The sequence below is a fragment of the Temnothorax americanus genome, unplaced genomic scaffold, assembly GCF_048541705.1.
Source record: "Temnothorax americanus isolate GAGA-0224 unplaced genomic scaffold, ASM4854170v1 Scaffold43, whole genome shotgun sequence".
Taxonomy (NCBI): Eukaryota; Metazoa; Arthropoda; class Insecta; order Hymenoptera; family Formicidae; genus Temnothorax; species Temnothorax americanus.
Genome location: NW_027509581.1, coordinates 85,273 through 107,500, shown reverse-complemented (window position 1 = coordinate 107,500; position 22,228 = coordinate 85,273). Strand labels below are relative to the sequence as shown.

Below are 22,228 nucleotides of genomic sequence, written 5' to 3'. Positions count from 1 at the left end.
TGTGTCTAGTTTAAAAGATGTGGAGCTCCCCGCAGGGGGGCGGAACCTACTGCCCCCACGCATACACTTTTCACGCGAAACGAGATGTCACATGGGTTCGTGGCGCGCTTTACAAGCTTGTTTATATATATACATACTAGCTTCTGACCTTGATTATTTAAATACAAACAGTATATATTCAATTTATAACATCCTGTAGAATTATGAAGATTTTCCTATATTTTTTATCATTTTATCTAAAAAAATGGCTTTATCATAGGAGTCGCCAAAATTCCTTTTAAGGGCTTTTATTTTGACCCGAAACTAATGATTTCAATTCGACATTTTTTAAGGTACGACATATGCCCTCACTTAAATCCTTGATATACGGAATAGTTACATGCTTACGCGCATCAAAGGAAACGTCCAGGCCACCAACTTCACTATCTTTTCTATTTTTCAGTTGCAATAATCTATTATAAATAAATTTGTTTACTAGCTTAATCGGAAAGCAATTATTAGTAAGGATATCTTTAACAATTTTGATATTAGCATGATGGAACCGCTCGTCCGATAATAAAATTGCACGATCGACTAAGCTAGTTATGGTGTTAATTTTATATTTATGTGGATGGTTGGAGAAGAAGTTAATATATCGTCCCGAAAAAGTCGGTTTTCTGTGCCAGTTAGTAATTAATCTATCGCCATCTCTTATGACTAATGTATCTAGAAACGGTATCGAGCCACCAACCTCGGTCTCATAGGTGAACTGTAAGCGGGGGTGGTAATTATTAAAGACTTCAAGCAGTGTCTTGACTGCATTCCTCGGCACTATGACAAAAGTGTCGTCTACATAGCGAAGGAAAACCGGGATCTCAAAATTCAGATGGCTGATGCAATACGTCTCCAAATCCTCCATAACCATGTCCGCCAGGATTGGCGAGAGAGGAGATCCCATAGGGCTACCGAATATTTGTTCATAGAACTGGCCATCGAAGCCGAAACTGGTGGATTGCAAAATTAACTCGATAGCGTAGAGAAACTGTGCCAAGTTAAGTTTAGTATATTGAGAGATGTGGAGCCACCGCTTTCTCACGCCCTCGCACACTAAATCTTTCGGTATGTTCGTAAATAAAGCTGTGACATCAAGCGATATAAGAATTTCCTCGGTATCAATATTAGAATTCACGATTCTCCTCACGAAGGACCAACTATCCTTAATGTGAGATCTGGGTTTAGGAATAGATTCCTGCAAAATATCGTGCATAAATCTCGCAACATTATATAGTGGACTACCTAATGCTGATACAATAATGCGCATCGGAAACCCAATCTTATGTACCTTGGGCAAACCATAACAACGCGGCAAATTCCAATTCGTGCACCTCAGGCGCCTATAATCTTGATCATTGATGATGTCATTATCAAGCCAAGACTTTACTAATTGGTTAAGTTTACTGGTAACCTGCTTAATAGGATCTTTTTTAAGTTTCTTATACGTTGATGTGTCATTCAATAGTTCTGTCATACGATTAATATAATCAGATTTATCCATTATAACCGTAATTTGTCTTTTATCAGCCTTGGTTACAAAAACATCATCGTTCACCCGCAAAAATTCTTTACATTTTACAAATTCATTCGATATATAACGATCGATATAACTAACATGACTGCTCTTATTCAAAAAAAGTTGGAGAGAATTCGCCACCGCACCCCGTATACCATTGACCATATTTGGAAGAAACTTATGATTATTAAACTCGATATTCTTGATAATCTCGACGACCGAGTTGAGCCTGTCATTTTTATTTAAACTCGACACCGGCAACGCAAATTTGTCTCCTAAGCTCAAGATATTGTTTACCGCTTCGGGGACAACCCTGCTGCTGATTTGACAAGCCATTTCTTATTATCAATATTGGAAAAAAGATGGCAATTACTTTGCTTGCATGTTAAATGGTGAAACTTTTTAACAAGTTTAATTCTAACCGATTGGCTGTGTTTAAATATTTTTCCATTATTTAGGTTAAAGAAATTCCTTACCAAGAGGTCAGGCAGGCGCAAAAACAAATTCTCTTCAATTTTCATAATGCTACAACTTAAAAAACTTAAATACTCATGTATGTCACTAATTTCTAAATTCAGTAATGTTTTCTGATAACGTCGCTTGGATCTATCCAACTTATACGCAATGTAAGAGTTATGTAGGCGTATGTGAGATCTAATAGATTGTATATGTGATGGTAATACATCATGTCTTCTGCATCTCAGTAAGAAAATACGTTGTTGTGTCAAAGTGACAATCATCTTCTTTGTCTTGACCCACGATTTTAACAACAACGTGCATTCCGTTCCAAATTTCCTCGTGATAGTACAGTAAAAACCTCCATAAGTTGTCGACACCATAATGTGAGTCGAAGGTGTATTTTATAATAGAAAAAAAACCTTTATCCGCCAGCGATTAAAAAACGAATAGGATCATTTATTGCTATTTGCATAAGGGCTCTAACCGTGAGCCGAAACGTAGTGCACCGAATTATATTGTAGCCAGGTAGTCGAGCAATAAATGATCCTATTAATAATTACTAACGCTCACTGAGCTGCTTTCTCTGCTGAACGCTACCATAATTTTTCAACGTTCCAAAGCCTAAGTCGATCCTACTTTTGGATTAGATGGCCGTTCCATAACTTGCGCATGCGCTTTAGAAAAAGAGTCATGTAAGACATCTTTTAGACGACTTTTCGTTCAGTTAAACAGTCGATTTTTCGTGTAGTCGAAAAGATGTTTTTTAGACATCTTTTCGTCTAGTCGAAAAGATGACTATAAAAAAAACATTTTTTGTCATCTTTTAGTTTTATGTGTTGTCTGGGTTTTGTTCAAAAGATGTTATGGAGAATATTATATTTTACTTTTTTATGAAATAGCGTCAAAAAATATATTTTACTTTCTGGGTACCTCTTGTATTACTTTGATTTTTACGTCTTGTTCTAAATGGACGGTGAATTCGTGAATCATCGATCTTCTCTATTTCTAAATCATTAGATTTATAGTTTTTTGCATTTCAGATTTTAGATTTGATTTGATTTTTTTATTTTTTAGTTTTAGCATTAAATATTTTTAAATTGTTGTATTTTTAGGCTATTATTTTAATCAATAATATAAAATAATGATTATTGATAATATTTATTATTACATACAATCGATTTGTTTGCATTGCGGAATTAATTTATACTTTATTAATTACTATTGTTTAGGGTCCAGCAAAATATTTCCAGTAAGCCAAAGACGTCAAACATCAACAGGTCTGAAAGTTATAAGGAGCGGATACATCATAAGGTAACTAAATGAATTGTTTATAGATAGATATTCAGCCACGTGATATAAAATTGGAGGAGCTATTATTAATTTACAATTAAGATTTTTTATTCTACCTAACTGACTATTCTTATTAATTGTAATTGTTACGACGTTTCGACTATTGGTTTTGGTCAATTGTAATCGTTATTATTTTAATTTTGGTCAATTTTTTTTTAAATTACTGTAAGGAATTTATTGCGGAAAATATCTCAGTCAGGGTTCGAACCTGGGCCTCCTTATATTCCGTGACGGGCGTCTTTACCAACTCGACTGAGGCATGTGGTGCTATTGCAATAACTAGATCCAGGTTTTTACCTTGGCTTGGCAGGGATAATATTTTTTGCAATAAATTCTTTACAGTGATTTTAAGGAGGATGCTTATTAACATCGAAAGTTACATCAATTGAGAAGGATCAAAACCTATTGTCGAAACGTCATGACGATTATAATTAATAAGGATAGCTAGTAAAGGTCAAATAAAAATTATTTATTATTAATTATTTACTGATGAAGTAAAAGTTTTTGATTGATTATTATATTATTATATATGGAAGTATCAAAACTTAAAGATCAATATAATTTTTATTTTTTTTAAAAAAGCTATGCATAATTATAATATATGGAATTTTAATCACAAATGATCGCATGTCCGAATTGGGCATGGAGGACATGGAGGAATTAAGATCACGGAGTTTGTTTGGTCTCAATGAGTTAATGTAAATGCAATTATAATATTAGATACATTTTTGTATAAACTGTAAAATTGACTTTGTTTTACAATGGTTTATATTATAACTTCCTAAGATGTCGATTATCTCTCTTGAGAATATCTAATATTTATTATATAATTATTAAAATTAAAGTCACGAGCTACGTGATATTTTCTGTACATTTTTTAAATGTTTCTTAATATTTCGAAATATTGTAAACTGTTAGCACGTGGATCATTTAGCATACCGCTACACTATTCGGTAGCGAAGAGATCAATGATGTTAGTGTAGTTCTCATTTAAATTTAATTTGTAATTAAAATTTTGTTTCTCCAATTACAGCGACAATTGAGAGAAAAAAGAAAGACCAGTGATCCGAATCTGTCCAAAACAAAGTAAGTAGTTTCGAATGTTTATTATTATTGTTAAAGTTGACTATGAATTCTCGAATTATTGAATAATAATTTAATAATAATACGAATTTAATAATAATTCGAAATTTATAGTATTTTGTGCAATTGTTCTCACTAACCATATAACGTTAAAAGCAAAAGACCATGTAATTTTTTTTTTCACAAACGTGAAAATAAATTAATTCTTTCATGTTTTTTGCTATCTGTATTTGATAACATAGATATTTAATATTATGTTCTGGATTTTGAAAAAGGAGAGTTTCTTACATATTTTACTACTTAACGTAGGTAATGAAATAATCAATTTATTTTGATATATATGCAAAAAAATTTATCAATTTTTTAAACGACATGAATACGTCATAATTTTGTAAGAAATTTAGAGCTTTAATTTGAACAAAATCTTCTATTTTTAATTTTTGCCAATCCTTTTGTTAGTAAATATTAGAATATTAACAATTATTATTTATTTGTATTCATTGTGATAGTTTAGTATTTTGGATATACCTTCTTTCTTAACCATTTCCTCGGCGTCAGCTCTGCGGTCAAATGTACACTATCACTATTTGACATGCATGACTATAACTACATAGATTAAAATGAAGTGTGTGTTAATGCGTCGCTTGACTAATTTTCAACTTGTGCCAACTCTTGAGTGCTCTACTTCGGAGATTATTTCGATTGGATTATTGCGTTATTATGGCGATTTACTGAAGTACAGTAATTTTGCCACAAGGTGCATGTAATTTTTTACATAAACAATTTTCCTCGCTGCCCTCATGTACGAGATGAGGGCAGCGACTTGGCAACGCCAAACAGTTCGTGCGGTTGGTACACTTGTTTGTCTTTGCGCTCACTCACACCTAACGTGCACCTAACCTTACACTGACGATCCCAGCGTGCGGCGTTGCCACGTCGCCACGCTCGAGTTGTGAAAATCAGCGCTTGAGCACCGGAAACCAAACTTTAATTATTAATTTAAAAAAAAAAACTGTACGGTGGATCGTGTTCACCTTCAACTATAGGCTTCCTCACAGTGTCCTCTTTCTATCGATATATATTGTTCGGACATTTTTGGCAAAAGATTTTTTGCAAACTCGTGTTATTCATAGGAAAATATCTCTTTTCCTATTAGACCAATGTTAAAATCACCTAATTTTGAAATTAAATATTTTGAGAACGGGACAATGAATTATCTTTTTTCTGAACTTAATCGATTCAGGAGAGTTCCTTCTTTCGATATAAAAAATAAAACCTATCACTTTTGGCAAAAGTCGTTCATCATCGAACTACCTTAAGGGGATCCTAAAGCCGTCTGTAATACCGGCTTTTTTTCTTAGCACTAATCTTTTAATTGGCTTTATAGAAATGCAAAATTCTTGTCTAGAATTAAAGTACGCATCAAAATCTAGGTCATGGTGGTCGAATTTATATCGAAAACGAGAAAAAATTTTGTTGAGAAATATTTTTGTTAATTTTTGGTACCTATACATGACGACAATATTTGCTTTGTACAAAAATTCCACAATAAATATCCACAAAATTAGACCGGCATGATCTAGGGACAACATTTAAGAACAATATTGTGCAATTAAATCTAAGATTAAAAGCCTAGAAAAAAAGATTAGTTAAAATAAACTTTTATATGTGCAAAAGTACATTCAGGTTGACATTGCGTGTAGCGAGAGATGGCGCAACAATTGAAACAAGGACAGATGCCTCTCGTTAGACAAGGACAGATATAGATATATGACATAGAAAACAGGATTAGAAATGTCGACATTACCGACGTCGAGGAAGTTCAGCCTTCACTTTAGGATCCCCTTAAATCGAAAAATATTTTCCTAGAAAATAAAGTTTGCATTTTATTAATTGCATGTATTCGAAGCATATTTACGGGGCTATTATTCTAATATGAATTTTATGGAGTTCCGACATTTCTAATAAAGAGAAGATACTTAAATGAGGTCTCCGATTCATTGAAATTTTAATATATTTAAGAAAATCGGTTAATATAAAATAAATGTAGTTTTTTGTTGTGAACCGATTTTCAGGCAACCAGTACTAAATTTTTTTCAGAAAACAAAGATAAATCTTTAAAAAAAATTAAACTCATCGTCGCTATCCTTGAAAAATTAGAATTTTGGAATTGGATCTCAGCGTTTTAGAACATTCTGAACACATTGCCATATCAAGAAAATCGGTTATAAAAAGCACCCAAATAAATTGCAGGAACATTTAGCTCACATCGAGAGCTTTCAAAAACATTATAATAAAGTATATTTTTCTAAAAGTATATTAATACTTTTCGAGAAATATTAGTGTTGCATGTTTTTGTTGCAAGAAAACATTGCAGTCGTGAACCCAAAGTTACCTCACCCCCCTCGGGAAAGACGTAGTTCTACGTCAAAAAAAAAAAGTAAAAAAAAAAAAAAAAAAAGACGGGACTAGAAATGGGACTCGCTACGTCCTCGTTGTTAGTTCTGGGTAATGCTAAAAAAGCGATATTTCATTTGCAATTCTCTATTCGGAATATTTGAACCTGCAATGCTTATAGTACCATGCTGGAAATCACACAATTTTTTCTATTTTTCATCATGTTTGACTGAAATTTTAAATTTCGTTACTGTCAACATATTCATAATCAGCTACCCAAAAAACCTTCTAACTGGCTTATTGAAAAATATGTAAAAATCGTAAAATACTGAGTAGAGAAAGATGAAATTTGGGTATGTCACTATGCCGCAAAGAGATATATGTATATGTATGTATGTATGTTATCATATGTAGGTATATGTGTATATATAGAGGAGCACCTTTTCCCAGTCTTTTTATATTTTATTTTGAGGAAAAATATAATATGACACATAAATAGACCTGAGGTATTTTTGCAGTGTAACTTGTTGCGCCGCGCCAAGGGAGTGAGATGTTTTCGCGCTATCATACCGATAAAAAGCACCTTGCTACTCACGACTATTACTGTACTGTTAAAAATGGCATTCAACCGGGTGCTTGGACTAGAGGCTATTCGATTCGTTTGTGTGTCGGTAGAGCCGCACGGGACGCACGTCCGCGGACTTTTGGCAGCGTTGCTCTTTTTCGCCTTGCCTCTCCCATCGCTTTTCTGTAATGAACCCGTACGCAAAGAGCGCAGACTCGGTTCGCTCATCTCGTTCCTCACTGTGCGAAGGTGTGTATACAGAGCCGTCGTTCGGAAGGCCTTCAGTATGACATTAAACGTTCAATTCCGCGGATGGCTATTGCGTCGCTTCGACGGCACGGAACACCCACGCTTATACGGGGCACTTTTGAAACGGCCGCTCTCCTTTTAGTCCAGTCGAAAATTCGATTACGCCGCTGCCGTTACCGTTCTCGTTCTTGTTCTCGTTTTGATCATGTATCATTTTTAATCTTCTTTTCTTTATTATTCGGTAGTTTATTAACAGTTGTGTTAAATAATTTGCGCGATTTGAATAGAATATGTGTGGATATGTGGATTAGTGAGAAAACTAAGCATAGATTCCAAGAAAGTTTAATGATAATATTGGTGATTCAATTTTCGATTATCAAAGACTTTTTACGAGAGAGAAGCCAGCTTGCTTAGTCACTAAAAGTTTATTTATTAAATTTAACATTTATCTTCTGAAGTTTTTACCAAAATATTTAAATAGCTTTTAATTAAATTGAAATTATTCTGAACATAATATTCTTCTTTTAAAATATCTTTTTTTCTAATTACTATTGGCAATGGAAACTCTTTAAGTATTGCAACTAATATCAAGATAGATTTAATTGTATACACATACCGTAGTATTACTTGGAAATAACTCAGAAATTTAAAATTATTAAAACAAACTGACTTACTTAATTTACGTTAAATATGTACGTGTTAGAAATATACATAACAAATATTTTGAATTACCTAAAGGTCTGCACATTTTCTAGTATCTTCAGATTCAGAAGAGATATTTAAGCGCTTTCAATGATTCACCTTGTATACCGCTTGCTAAAACGCTTGTGTATATTACTTGCTGAAATTGAGAGTTTTGTTTGGTAGAAACAAGTAAAATCTTTAATAAATACTTAATTAATGTTCGTTATTGTTTCAATGTATAATTTCTTAATATCATTATTCTACGGTGATTAATACAGAGATAATAAATTTGGATGGATAAAAAAATGATAAAATTGCGGTGCATTTCTATCTTTTTGTCATCATTTGGAACATACATTTCTACATGTTGCTGCTAAAAAAATTAACAACAGTTTGTTTTAAACAAAATTTTACAAATTGCATTGCACTAATGCATTTATATGAAATATTTTTGCAAAATTATAATTCCACCATGCAGTTTCAACGATTTTGATAAATCAAAATGTATCATTTGTACCGTTTTTGCGAATTGAAATAACATTTACAAATGATGAAACGGTATTTCTGTAAGAATTTCCGAAAGGATGAAAATGAATTCTTTTCTTATTTAATGCAAAGAACTTTTTCTGCATCAATTGTCTGCAAGTTCGCTTAACGATTTATTTCGTGAGACATCTTGGTAAAATTTATTATTTCGTTCAGGTCAACGATTAATTGAACTTAAATGCGAGAATATTCTTAGCGAAATGTCGCAACTGAGTCGAAAACTGCGGAGTTTCCTATTTGTTGCTCTCCAAATATTTGGCGATTTTGATGTCGGGAAGAGAGGGGGAGGGGAATCACATCGATAAACGGCGTATCGATCAGTATATATTTTGGAATACCTCGAAATCGTTTGAATTTATAAGAAATCATAAAAGAAAGCCGTGTTACGTACAGTTATTTATGCAGTGGGCAGAGAACTTGTAATAGGTCTCATAGATGTGGCTCGTTCCGTCGGCAGTGTAGCGTGAATTCGTCGGAAGTTCGCCGAACGGCATCCGCTATTGCAACTCGAACATTTCAAAATTATTTAAAGAAAGCACACAGCTGTATTTGAACTAAAGCGCGCGCGCACCATCCATAAATCTGCCAATTTTCTGACAATATAGGTAGATACCGTATAACGATGTACTTTATGCCTGAGCGAATTTTGGACTATTTTATTAGTCAACTTTAAATGCTTTTTATTTAAAAATTATAGTCCGAACATTGTGGAAGGTATCAGGATCTTTATCTTGAAATAACCTTAAAAGTTAGCTGTTAACTTTTTGAGGACGGGCGACTAATATATTGATCACCCGCTTTTATTTTGTAAAATGCTCTTTTGAAATTGCTCATAAAATTTTTTGGGGATAAGTTGGTAATACTTCATTTATGTACTCTATTTGAACCAAGAATACAAAATTTAAAATGGTAAATCCAATGTAGCGGATAGAATTTCAAGAAAATATGATTATCATAGAACTCGGTTTTAGGGAATTTTTAATATTACTAACAGTAAGTAACACCAAGTTTTCAGTTTTGCTTTATTTGAAATTCAGTTATCCCGAGGAGCCCCTAAATCCGAGTTTCACGATAATATGATTATATTTTAAAATTTAATCCGCCATATTTTGGATCTACTGCTTTGAATTTTACAATTTTGAATCCCAGAATCGAATTCAGTGATCCCGAAGCCTTAGGGCCTGAGCAGAATGGCTGACTTATAATTTTAAGACAATGTTTTATGCTTTAAATCTTTGTTTTTAGCAACACACAATACTGTTTTGTGTCTCAAGTCTTAAACGAGTGTATGAAGTGTCAACATTTGTAAGACTTGATTTTTAATTTACATTGCTGGCCAAAAGTTTGAGACCGCATATAAAATTTAAAAATATTTCAGTAAAATATTACTTAAAACATTACTTAAAATTTCGATTCACGCTTTACTTTATTTTTAGCATTTTTTGACATAGAAAAAAGTGTTCCTAATATCGCACTGTTACATATTTTTGTTAAAAATACAATTGTGACACACAATATATGCTAGAAATAGAAACGACTCAAAATAGGATACATGGTTGGTAAAGATATCCTCTTTTAACGATTAAGAAAGCCTATGATGTTTCACGAACTAGGGTGTGACTGGAATAATGTGGTCAGAATCTCGCTTGTGTGTGGCCAACTTACTTTCAGAAAAAGATCTTGTTACTCATTGAACAGTATGCTGAGGGAGTTTTAGAGGTATTTTAGAGGCAGATCAGTAACGAAAAATGGGTGGTGTAAGGAAACATTCCTAGAGGGGGGAATTAGGAATACCGCAAGAAAGAAACATAACCGATTAAAGCATCACAACAATGGTTAGCAACGAATATCTCTAATTTAAGAATAAAATTAAACATAATATTATATGTTTTCATGGCAGAAATTCGTTCTATAGTTCGAAGTACATATCTTTTTTGCTGTATTAATAACGCAAACATCTTTTGCGAAATTTCAAAACAATGACTGAGACATTTCTTTGCCAGTATCAAAAAATAATAAAATATATTTGAGCGACCCAACTGGCTAAAATTTCTCCTTTATAATATCTCACAACGTTTCGGCCAACATCTGGCCCTTTTCAAGTAAGAAATATAACAATAATTATTGCCAGCACTCCACGCATATACATCCGCATATACATGTCGCTTAATATAGTTCCCAAAATACATCATGCTTCATAAAGCTGAAAAGGTGATTACAGAGATGTATAAAGACATGAAACATAGCGAAAAAGATGCCAAAAATGACTTATAAGTTTTATGCGTCGACAAAAGCAGAAGTAAAAGATACAATTAGTCAAGAGATAGATGAAACCGAACATCTTGTCAAATGCGTCCGAACGTTACAACAGTCAAAGTCACAATAATAAAACTCAGAAAACACGCCAATAAAGCAAAATAGCGGGTTCTTAAAATAACTAAACAGCGGTCAATAGGCATAGATTAGACAGCATTAATAACACGATCGTAAACAGCCGGTAAATTTTCGGTGTCTTTTTGAAGATTGACAGTGTGCCTGCACTTCTTAATGAAAAACATCTCCGAGATCTCTCTTTTTTGTCGATGCATAAAAGTTGTAAGTCATTTTTGGTATCCTTTTCGCTATGTTTCATGTCTTTATACATCTCTGTAATCACCTTTTCAGCTTTATGAAACATGATATATTTTGGGAACTATATTAAGCGACATAGGATGTATATGCGTGGAGTGCTGGCAATAATTATTGTTATATTCCTTACTTGAAAAGGGCTAGATGTTGGCCGAAACGTTGTGAGATATTATAAAGGAGAAATTTTGGCCAGTTGGGTCGCTCAAATATATTTTTTTGAAATTTCAAAACCTCGTTAAAACTATGAACTACCACACTACTTTTTATATTACAGTTCTGAATGAAATAAAACAAAAAATCGTCCAAAGTAGCGTTGTTCAACAGCTTCCCCTGCTCACTGACAGAATGCAACACGTAACAGTCTCAATATCGTAGGGTGCTGACGAACAAGAGCGCGGTATTAGGCATAGTTTCCTTATATTCTTCCATTACGTAAGCACTCACTAACAAGAGATTTTTAGAAATTTGACTTTAATTGAGTGAAAAGGGATAAAATGTGTTTTCACAGATTCCTCAATATCTCTTAGGTTCGATGATATATCGACTTGGTTTTTGCTTACAATGGTTACTTATTTCAAATGCTTAAAAACATAATTCAGGGTTTTGCCCTAAAAGGACAAATCTGGATTTGGGGGTGAATTATAGAATCCTTCGCATACCATAACAAAGCACGAGTTTATCAAGCTTGTTTAAAAATAAATACGTTATATTACATTTAGCACAGTTGCGTTTATCATGACATTTAATTTTAAGAAAGTAGACTACTGTCGTAAAACCTTTTTCTAAAAGCTCTGGACTATTTTAGAAGAGTAGAATTTTTTGTCAGAAAAAAATAGGTAAACTTGTAGCTAGATTACTTATAATTAGATTAATAAGAAAGTGATTAAATGTTGAGTGGCTACTTTGAGAAAAGTGTCTAATATCTAATCTTTAGTATTTAAGACTTTTCGTTTTGTGAAAAAATATTTTTTGTAGAACTTTTAAACATTATATATATATATATATATATATATATTATTTTTTATTTTATTATAAAACAATGAATAAAACAGTAAAAATATGTTAAATTATATAATGCATAAGTTTGATTTTATTTTGTATAGTAGACATTTTCAATTAATGGTTTCAATTAATGCTTTCAAGGTTTTAGCCGACAATGTATATTTGAACTGTTCCAAGTATAGATACATTTTGTTAACCGATATTCGCGTGAAAGACAAACGTTCATCAGTAATACTTTTTGCTAAACTCTTTTATTTTAATAGATATAGTAATGACTGTACAATTACTCACAAATAGCAGAATAAAATAAAAGTTTGAGTTAATATATCCATAATTAAGTTCTTTGTTTTTAGAGATAAATTAACAATTTTTTAATGTTTATATTTCTGACAATTATTTTTTATATTTCCGTTTAATACAGTCACTCAATTTTTTTCTATTACATTTTTCGCTAAAACTCTACAATTAAGGCCTATACAAGAAATCAATGGAGAGGAGGTAAATTTGATGTATTCTTGCCTTGTGAATCCAAAACTGTTGATAAAATTTGGGGGTCGCTTTTATTTTCTAAGATATCGTCATGAAAATGAGAAAAAATGCGGTAATAATTTAGTATTAGGCAGTCACTTCCAATTTGCATAATTTTGAAATATGTTGTCAAAGACATGACCCTGAGTAACTTTTCCTTATATAACTTAATCGACGGTCATTGTGTATTTAAAAGTTATGAACAAAAATAGTTTGAGAAATATAGCAGTTTTGTCAGTGCTAAGGGAAGTGATTTACTGATATGTGCGTAGACAGTACACATGTATTGATTAAGTTATAAAGAAAAGTTAATCATGGTCATAATTTATTTCAAAAGTATGGGAATTGGGGGTGGCTCCCTAATGCTAAATATTTACCGTGTGATCATACATGTGTGATCTACTTACACAACAATTGAGTTGGATTAGGTTAGTTTTTTGGAGTTGGGCCCTTACAGGGGGCGATACCCACTGTCTATATACGGTATCATAGAATTACATACTATTATTCATTATATTCTCTTTATTAATAACTTTGTAATAAACAACGATTCTCAACTTTTTCAACAGTTTTGAATTCAGGGGGCAAGAATACATAAAATTTACTTCCTTCAATTGATTTTTTGTATAGGCCTTAATTGTGGAGTTTTATTAATTTTTCTCTTGTATAATACGCTTTAAAATAATAATTACATAAAAGTTTAGATTAAATATTGTCATTTTTGCATATTTAGAAAAATGAACATTTTAATCTGGCACCTTATTTGTTTTGATTAATAAGTAGATATTAAATGTTATTTTAAATAAAATTTATAAGATGACAAATATTTAAACTTTATTTATGATTTTTTACGCAGTTTTTTTAATTTTACTTTGGAAATTATGTGCTCAAAAACCATACACTAAAGTACAGTTAATATAATTTTAACACTCGAAATTCAGAATTATTAAGCATTTTTGTATTTATTTTTTGTTTGTGACGTCACGAAAGTATGATTGCAAATCTGAAGTAATTAATAAATCTAGAATGCCTCATATAATTTGCGGATTACCTCTCGTGGGTAGGTAGAGTAGTTAAACTGAATCGAAAAGTCCTGTATTACTACGATTTTTGTAATAATTAATAAAGATTCGCAAACAAGCATGCATTTGCGAAATCAGCGACAAGAGACCCAGCATTATGCATTATTTGTTCTTGCTTCCCAATGCCTTGCCGCGCAACAAACCGTAGCCGTTGCATGACGCTGGGCTATTCTCGCCGAATTGCGCGGACGTATATAATTAATTATTGCAAAAACTGCAAAATGATACAGGACTTTTCGATTCAGTTTAACTTGTTTTACTTACCTTCAAGAGGTGATCCACGAATTATGAGACATTATGTATAGTCAAAACTGCTGACATACACATCAATTTGGCAAAAAGGAAGATAAGAGAAGTGAAAGAGTGTGACTGCAATAGATACAGATAAGCATTTAAAAAGAAAAAGAAAAATCTACTTAACGTGTAATAATATTGGAGTAAAAATGGTGATTATCTAACGAATTTTTTCTTTCTTGCTTCTTTTTTTTTATTTTCTTCATTATTATTATTATCATTATTATCGTTTTTTTTCGACTATTTGTATAAATTGTATTGTGGAATCAATGTCTGTTCGGAAGTATTATGGTTTGCATGTACTTTCAAAAATAGAACTAATGTTCAGGCTGATAAATATGATGTGCTGTTGATGATATGCTAACTATACATATATATATATATATATATATATATATATGCATGTGCGTGTGTGTTGTGTATATATATAATATAATTATATATGTATAGTATAATTATATACATATAATTTTAGTTGCGCGTTAAAGAAGAATGAAAAATATATAAAAGTCTAATTGTTAGTTTAATTTCTCTCACTTTATTTTGAATATATGTGCATTAATTATATATATATATATGGATTAATGATATATATATGTATATGGAATAGTTTAGAAACATAAAATAGCTTCTTTGGGAAGCCGTGAAAAAGTTTTGCTTAAAATTACTGTATACAAGAAGTATAATTCTATTTTACTTAATATTCTCTAGAATCATATATTGTGACTTAACACATAGATTTGAATGATTAAATATTATAATATAGGTCATAGGAGAAACTTTAGCAAGCAAATTAGTTAATTGTAATTTTCTAAGTTGTTAATTATTATAGTAAAAATTAAAAAAATATTCTTCATAAATTGTTATAAAATTCGTTTATTTATAGAATAAATAATTTTGATTTTATGGTTGTATATCATGAATCTTGATTAAACTTTTAATTTTTGCAAACAATGTTTAGTTTTACACTACAAGATATTTAAGTTATTGACTCAACGCGTCTCACAACATATTTTTTAATTCCAAAATTGAATAAACAATTCTTTTTTTTATTTCTTATATGTATTTTTATAAATTGTGTGTTTCTTGTATAAATATTTTTAGTTAAGCATGTTTTGTGAATAATATTGGAGAAAAGAAAAAATATATGGAAAGAAAACTGTAATATCTTTTTAAAAAGTCACTTAATTTATATGAATGTTTTACAACAATTATTAAAAATTAATATGAACATAATTTGACGATTTATTTATTTATCGTAAAGTTTATGTGATTGTTTTGTAGAAATAGAATAAAAATAGATTTTTAATCAATCTCTCTCTCAAGTCCTATTACTCGTGTCCGAGCGTGGTGACTTCTCTTCATATACATGTGTTGCGCACGTGGATTATACACATTGTATATGGAACCTACAGTTTAACGCCGATTTCGAACGGCAATTTTTTAGAGAAGTTCTCGTGGCAAGACATACTCTCGGTGGTTTGCCATTGCCTTCCGAGAGGAGAACGAGCGAATAAAATTTTCTAGCTCTACCGGGAATCGAACCCGGGACCTTTGGCTCAATAGACCAGTGCGCTGTCTACTAGGCCACGCTCGTCGTTTTAATCAATACTATTTTCAATTAATAGTTTCAATTTAATTTAGTATAATTTAATTTAGTTCTTAGATTCTTTATATTTTTCGAATTTTGCATTTTTTTATTATTTTATAACATAATAATATTCGTGACACGCCAGGAGTTTGAAATTTTTTGTATTCCAATTCTTTATTCTGAGAGAAAATAGTTGAAAAAGAATATAGAAAACGGGCTAACTATGAACCAAGCGTGGTAAATGATGCGCGAAATAAAAATAAAAATAAAAAACTTTCGCGCATCATTTACCGCGCTTGGTTCATAGTTAGCTCGTTTTGTATATTCGTGGATTTCCCATTGGAACCTATACATCGAATTTTAAATCACGCTGGCTGAAAGTACGCGTAATATTACCACTAATAATAGGTTATTGCGATAAATATTACCACATGCTTCAGTGGTCGAATTGGTACAATACCTTCATGGAATGAAGGAGGTTCCAGGTTCAAACCCTGGCTGAGGTAATATTATTTTTCGCAATGATTTCTTTACAGTTATTTAGATGCATATAGCATAAAAAATTAAATCGAATCGATTTAATTAGGGGAAGGGTGGATTTTACTACTCCAACCGGAGCTGTGTTTCAAGTATGACAAATTTAGTCGGCGCGCAGTCAAGGCTGGAAAAAATGTAAAATAAAAATAAAAATAAACTTTCGCGCATCATTTACTGCGCTTTGTTCATAGTTAGCCTGTTTTCTATATTTGTAGATTTTCCAATGGAACCTATACATTGAATTTTTAGTTGAAAAAGAATCATTAATTTTCATAACACTAAGAGAAAGATTCTTTTATTCAGTTCTCACACGTTGTCTTGTATGTATTATGCGTGGCGCGTTTACAATTTTTGTGATTTTTAATTTATATTAATTATCAGATGTTTTATACATATGTTTTAATTATCAGATGTTATACATATGTGTAAAAACTTTTCTATTTATACAGAAAATTTGATATTCTTGTATATGTATATATACACAAGAAATTTCTCAACAAACCTTAAATAAATGCTAAAGAACCGAAAAATCCGCGGCTCAAAGAAAGTATGCCTAGTGAGGAACATCCTATACAGTCATATTGATTCGAAGGTATCGATCGCTTCGGAAATAAAAGCCAAGACATATCCATGCTCTGACATCACTCGGTTTACCAACGTGCACATATATTGGACAGACTCGATAAAAACGGATCGTTTTTTTCTGTCGACCTTTTATTGATTCTTTAAAATAGATAAGTATTAAATAGTCATTTTTTCTTTCTAGTTATCAGTTATTTTTTTACGCAAAAATTATTATCCTTTCAGCGATCGTAATTTCAATTTTTAGATTTTTTGATTATTTACGATAATGTGTTATGTTTTTTTCATAAGATTAAGTATAACTATTTTCTAATAATTACAGAGAACTTTAATCTCTCAAATCGTAATCTATATAGTTAAGAATCAGTTCGTTCTGCATCCGGAATCAATGTCTTTTTTATTTTAATGTACTTTTTTTCATTAAAGTTTTTTAATTTACTACCGACCTAAAAATTAATATGTGCTATAACTATGCGTAAAATTAAAATTTTTAATGAACGTGAGATATTTTATTGTCCGATTTGAGATTATTTAATTATACTAGTGTATTTAATTACGTATTAAAATTAAACACACAGTATCTAAATACTAATAAATAAATAATTATTTGTAAATATTTTTATTAGGGAATTTGCGTGATTTTTTTAAAAAATTGCATTAAATAATTTGTATGTTCTTTTAATTGTCTTTTTTTTCGTAATTTTTTAACGCAAAATAACCGAGAAAATAAATAATAAAATATTGCATTATTTGAAATGCCGAAAACGGTCCGGAAACGACCGAGTCTTCCCGAACGCCGTGTGACGTCACACCGCAGTAAAGTAATACTTTTAACCATTGAAACAATCATTTATTTTAAAAAATGAGTAAAGCAAAGACACATAAAACGTGTTTTGTACCTTTATGTAAAAGTACTGTTATTAAAACACCAGGTAAACTGTTTTTTTATGTACCTCGAGATAAAAACGTGAGAATACAAATAGAATCTTCCCGTTTGACGCTGACATAACCTATAACTCGCTGAGATAGAAAGAAAAGGGAGTATACTCGTGTGCACTCGGGTGACGTTTCCAAACGCAGCCTAGCAGACGGAGAGTTGAGACTATTGCAATGTGACGTCATGCACTTGTCAGCCAATCAAAATCGTTTTCTCACAGCACAGAAAATTTCAAATATTATTAAAATTTAATTTCATTTTTGAATACCTATTTATTGATTAAAATTTAAAATTTTGTTGTAAATAAATTTATAATAATGTATATTTAAATTACAAACAAAAAAAATGTAATATTTTTTTCATGCAAATTCCCTATTGAAGAGGAGTTACTTATTTATAAGTTTATTTGTGTATGATGTTGTGTAGCACAATTTATTTATAAATAAAGAAAGGCAAATACGTACATACATTAATATATACAGGGTGATTGATTTTTAAACAATCCGTTTTTATTTCGCTAAAGATGTCAATTTTTAGAAAAAAAGTAGAGAGTTAATATTACAGGAATGATAATCTGTGTAGGATTTATCTTTACTGTGGCATACATACATTCACTACTGAGTAAAAATTTGATACCACATATAAAATTTAAAAATATTCCATGAAACACACTAAGTATTTAAAACACTATTTAAAAGTCTAATTCATGACTTATTCAATATTTTTTCTTAATTTTTGGAAGTAAATAGGCATTGTAGCACAGTTGCGATTAATATGATATTGTTTAATTTCAAGAAAATGGACTACAGTAAACCTCTTTTTCAAAAATTAGCTGTGAACTATTTTAGGAGATGGGGTGGAAGAGTCTTCCGTCAGAAAGACTTGTAATAAGATAAACTTGTAATTAGATTATCTAGATTAGTAAAGGAAGTGACTAAATGTAAGAGTGGCTACTTTGACGAGAAAAATGTTTAATATGCTTTTTATTTCGTAAAAAATATTTTTGTAGAACTTGCAAAAATTTTAATTATTTTTTATTTTATTATAAAACAAAGAATGAAATAATAATGTTATAAATTATAATGTATGTATGTATGTATGTGTATAAAAAACTTTTCTTTTTTCCTTCTATTAATTTTAGTAATGTTTTTCGAAATTAATCATGTCTATAACTGACTTTTCTGAAGAGGCACATTTATTGAAAACTAATTTATATTAAATCTACCAAAAGAAAAGAAAATTCGCGAATACTTTGCATATTCTATGTTTCCTTTAAAGGTCTTTATATTGGGAGTTTACACAATTTAGGTTGAAATGTCAATGTACTGCTACAGAACCTTCGGTATTAAACCGGCGACCTTTAAACTCTCGCCATTTCATCGCGTGTGAATGTATATCTACCAATCTGAAATCATTTTTGATATGTGAAGCTCGCTAAAGTGTAGCGATATAAACCGACAAAAGAATTAAGAGTATTGACTATATAGAGATAATGCAAATTTTCTCGTATCGTGCGACGTGACGAACCGAAGTCTTCGACCGGCTAAAAGAAGAATATAAAGAGAATGAGGCAGCGCGGCTCGCGACGTGTTCGTCCTCGAGTCGCGTCCAACGACGGGAGCTCTGTTGATCCGTCGGTGTTAGAGCTGGCCTCGCGTTCGGATCAATTGACCAATACTACTACGAAGAAAAATTCGGATGCTGACGAAAACGTTACTGAGCGCATTACGTCGAACGACGATATCACCATCGCTGCCGCGCGTGAATATCTACATTGTCTCAACGAGCGGCGTACGAAGTCCGAAAGGTACTTCTTATATTAGGGGAGATTAGGTTTAGTTGTACTTCAGTTATATCTTTGTTACGTTTTATATCTAATTTATAGGTGGGAGGGGGGTGATAGAGGAGAGTGGGAGAGAGAGAGAGAGAGAGAGAGAGAGAGAGAAAGAGAGAGAGAGAGAGAGAGAGAGAGAGAGAGAGAGAAAGAGAGAGAGAGAGAGAGAGAGAGAGAGAGATATCACCTTTTCAAAAGATATATTTATACAATACTAAAAATATTTTTTAAGTATAAAATTGTAATTATTTTTCTTTACACTAACAAAAAGTATTGGATTATTTACATCTCTAAAATCAACCTCATATGCGACACAGAGGATCTTAGTAACACAATATAGTGGCAACATGTTGTCTGAATATTGGTTATATTGAGAATGTCTTGGCCAATATTTTTTAATACAAAACTATACCTATTGGTTATTGATGAAATACACGTCCACTGATGCCAATATTTCAGTGCCGATAATGACACCAATGTTGGTAATAATATAAAAATGAATGTACCGCCAATTTTGCAGTGCCCATGATGACACCAATATTGGTTATAACATATAATGTGCTGCTGATATTACAGTGCCCATGACGACACCAATATTAGTAATAACATATACCTATACAAACGTGTAGTCAATATTGCAGTGCTCATGATACTACCAATATTAGTAAAAACGTAGGGGAGACCAGGGCAAACTTGACAGTAGAAACTTGCTTTTCCTACTGTAAATGCGTCTTTATGTGCCAGTGTTGTCAACGGAATTTGGTGACATTCAGAATTTAAGGTCCGTATTTATAGTCGGATCTTATATTTAAGACCGTCTTAAGTACGATCTTAAGATGTTATGAACCAATCGCAGAGCGGTATTAGCATCTTAAGACATTACTTAAGATAGTCTTGAAATAAGACTATGAATACGGGCCATAGTGTAATTTCTAGTGCGATATAAGCGTTTTTAATAGTGAAAAGTAATTTTTCTTATCTCTCGAAAATTTACACTTTTTCATCGAGCTTTACTTTTACAAATCTATTGGTAAGTGATTTTAATGGGAAATTGGGTGCTCTATATGAATCTGATAACCGTCTTTTTTTCATATTTTATAATTTTTTATGTTTTTGGAGTGACAAAAGTGAAAAACGACGTCTGGAACAAAACCTTGCCGTTTTGTCGGCTTCCAATGGCTGTGTTTTGCCGAACCTCCGCTAGCTAAGCCGCTAAATAGCAATTAAGTGTGATTGGTTGGATCCAAAGGTAAGAACCAACAATCACATTCAATTGCTACTTAGCGGCTTAGCTAGCGCAAGTTCGCAAAACACAGCCAATAACAAACAATGCTTGCCATGCAGCCGTAAGGGTGACAATACAAGAAGCGCGGAAACGTGGAAACGCGGAAGACAAAATTTACTAGATTCTCGCGTCCCGTTCCGTCTGTTTTGATTGCCTTGTATTACATGGAGCACAATTGGCGCAGAAAAGCGGAACGGTATGGGACATAGACATTTGTATTTATTTCTTTTAATTGTGTTCACTTAATTAATTGCAATTTTTATTAATATGCTTATCTTTTCAGCTTATCTATTGAATACAAGCATTTTAATCGATAAATACCGTTAAAAATTAACATTTTATAATTCTCCGTTCCGCTTTTCTGCTTAAAATATGCTCCATGTAATATAAGGCAATCAAAACAGACGGAACGGAACGCGGGAATCTAATACATTTTGTCTACCGTGTTTCCGCGTTTTCGCGCTTCCGTGCTTCATGTACTGTCACTTATGGCGTATTTTATTAGAGAAAATATAAAAAAATATCGAAAAATTTGACTTTTCGCCAAATTTTACTGTATTAATGATATATTTGACTATTTTATAATGCATATTCTTAAAGTTTACACTTTTCTGAATAAAATTCGATATTAATAATTTCAATTTTATCAAGCCAAAAATGTGAAAAAAAATCGAGAAGACTCCTATGTTCAAGACGCCATTTTGTATTGTTCCGACGTGCGAACTTTAGCAAACTTTCGTTTATTTACTTGTCACACGATGTATTTGATATTTCATAGTTAGAGCTGGTTATCTCGTCGTTGCCGGTTCGGTAACAAATGTCAGGGTGAGTTGCAGGCCTCTATTGGATAAGATGAAATTAATATATGGATCCTATATTAGAATTCAATATTGGCTCAAAACGAGAGAGCGTCTACTTTACAATATTGGACCAATATGAGAAATTAATCTATACTCAATATGAAAAATTGGATGTATAGGGTGTTTAAAAAAAGTGTCTCATATTTTGAGAGCAGGTAGTACTTATCAATAAGAAGAAAATATCTG

At 31.7% G+C, this 22,228-nt stretch overlaps 1 protein-coding gene and 1 long non-coding RNA gene across 7 annotated transcripts in view; both read left to right on the top strand.

Moving 5' to 3' along the window:
- The window catches only part of Rhogef2 (Rho guanine nucleotide exchange factor 2), a 90,441-nt gene that overhangs the window by 43,626 nt on the left and 24,587 nt on the right, over nt 1–22,228 (top strand). For all 6 annotated transcript variants that reach the window (XM_077416463.1, XM_077416462.1, XM_077416460.1 and 3 more), the window contains 2 exons: nt 3,238–3,319; nt 4,392–4,444. In XM_077416463.1, the coding sequence (XP_077272589.1) occupies nt 3,238–3,319; nt 4,392–4,444 (135 nt within the window). The remainder of the gene's footprint in view (nt 1–3,237; nt 3,320–4,391; nt 4,445–22,228) is intronic.
- Nucleotides 4,952–21,999, top strand: LOC143903090 (uncharacterized). Its single transcript, XR_013258604.1, has 3 exons — nt 4,952–8,009; nt 19,342–19,870; nt 21,961–21,999. It is a non-coding gene; the product is annotated as an uncharacterized LOC143903090 (long non-coding RNA).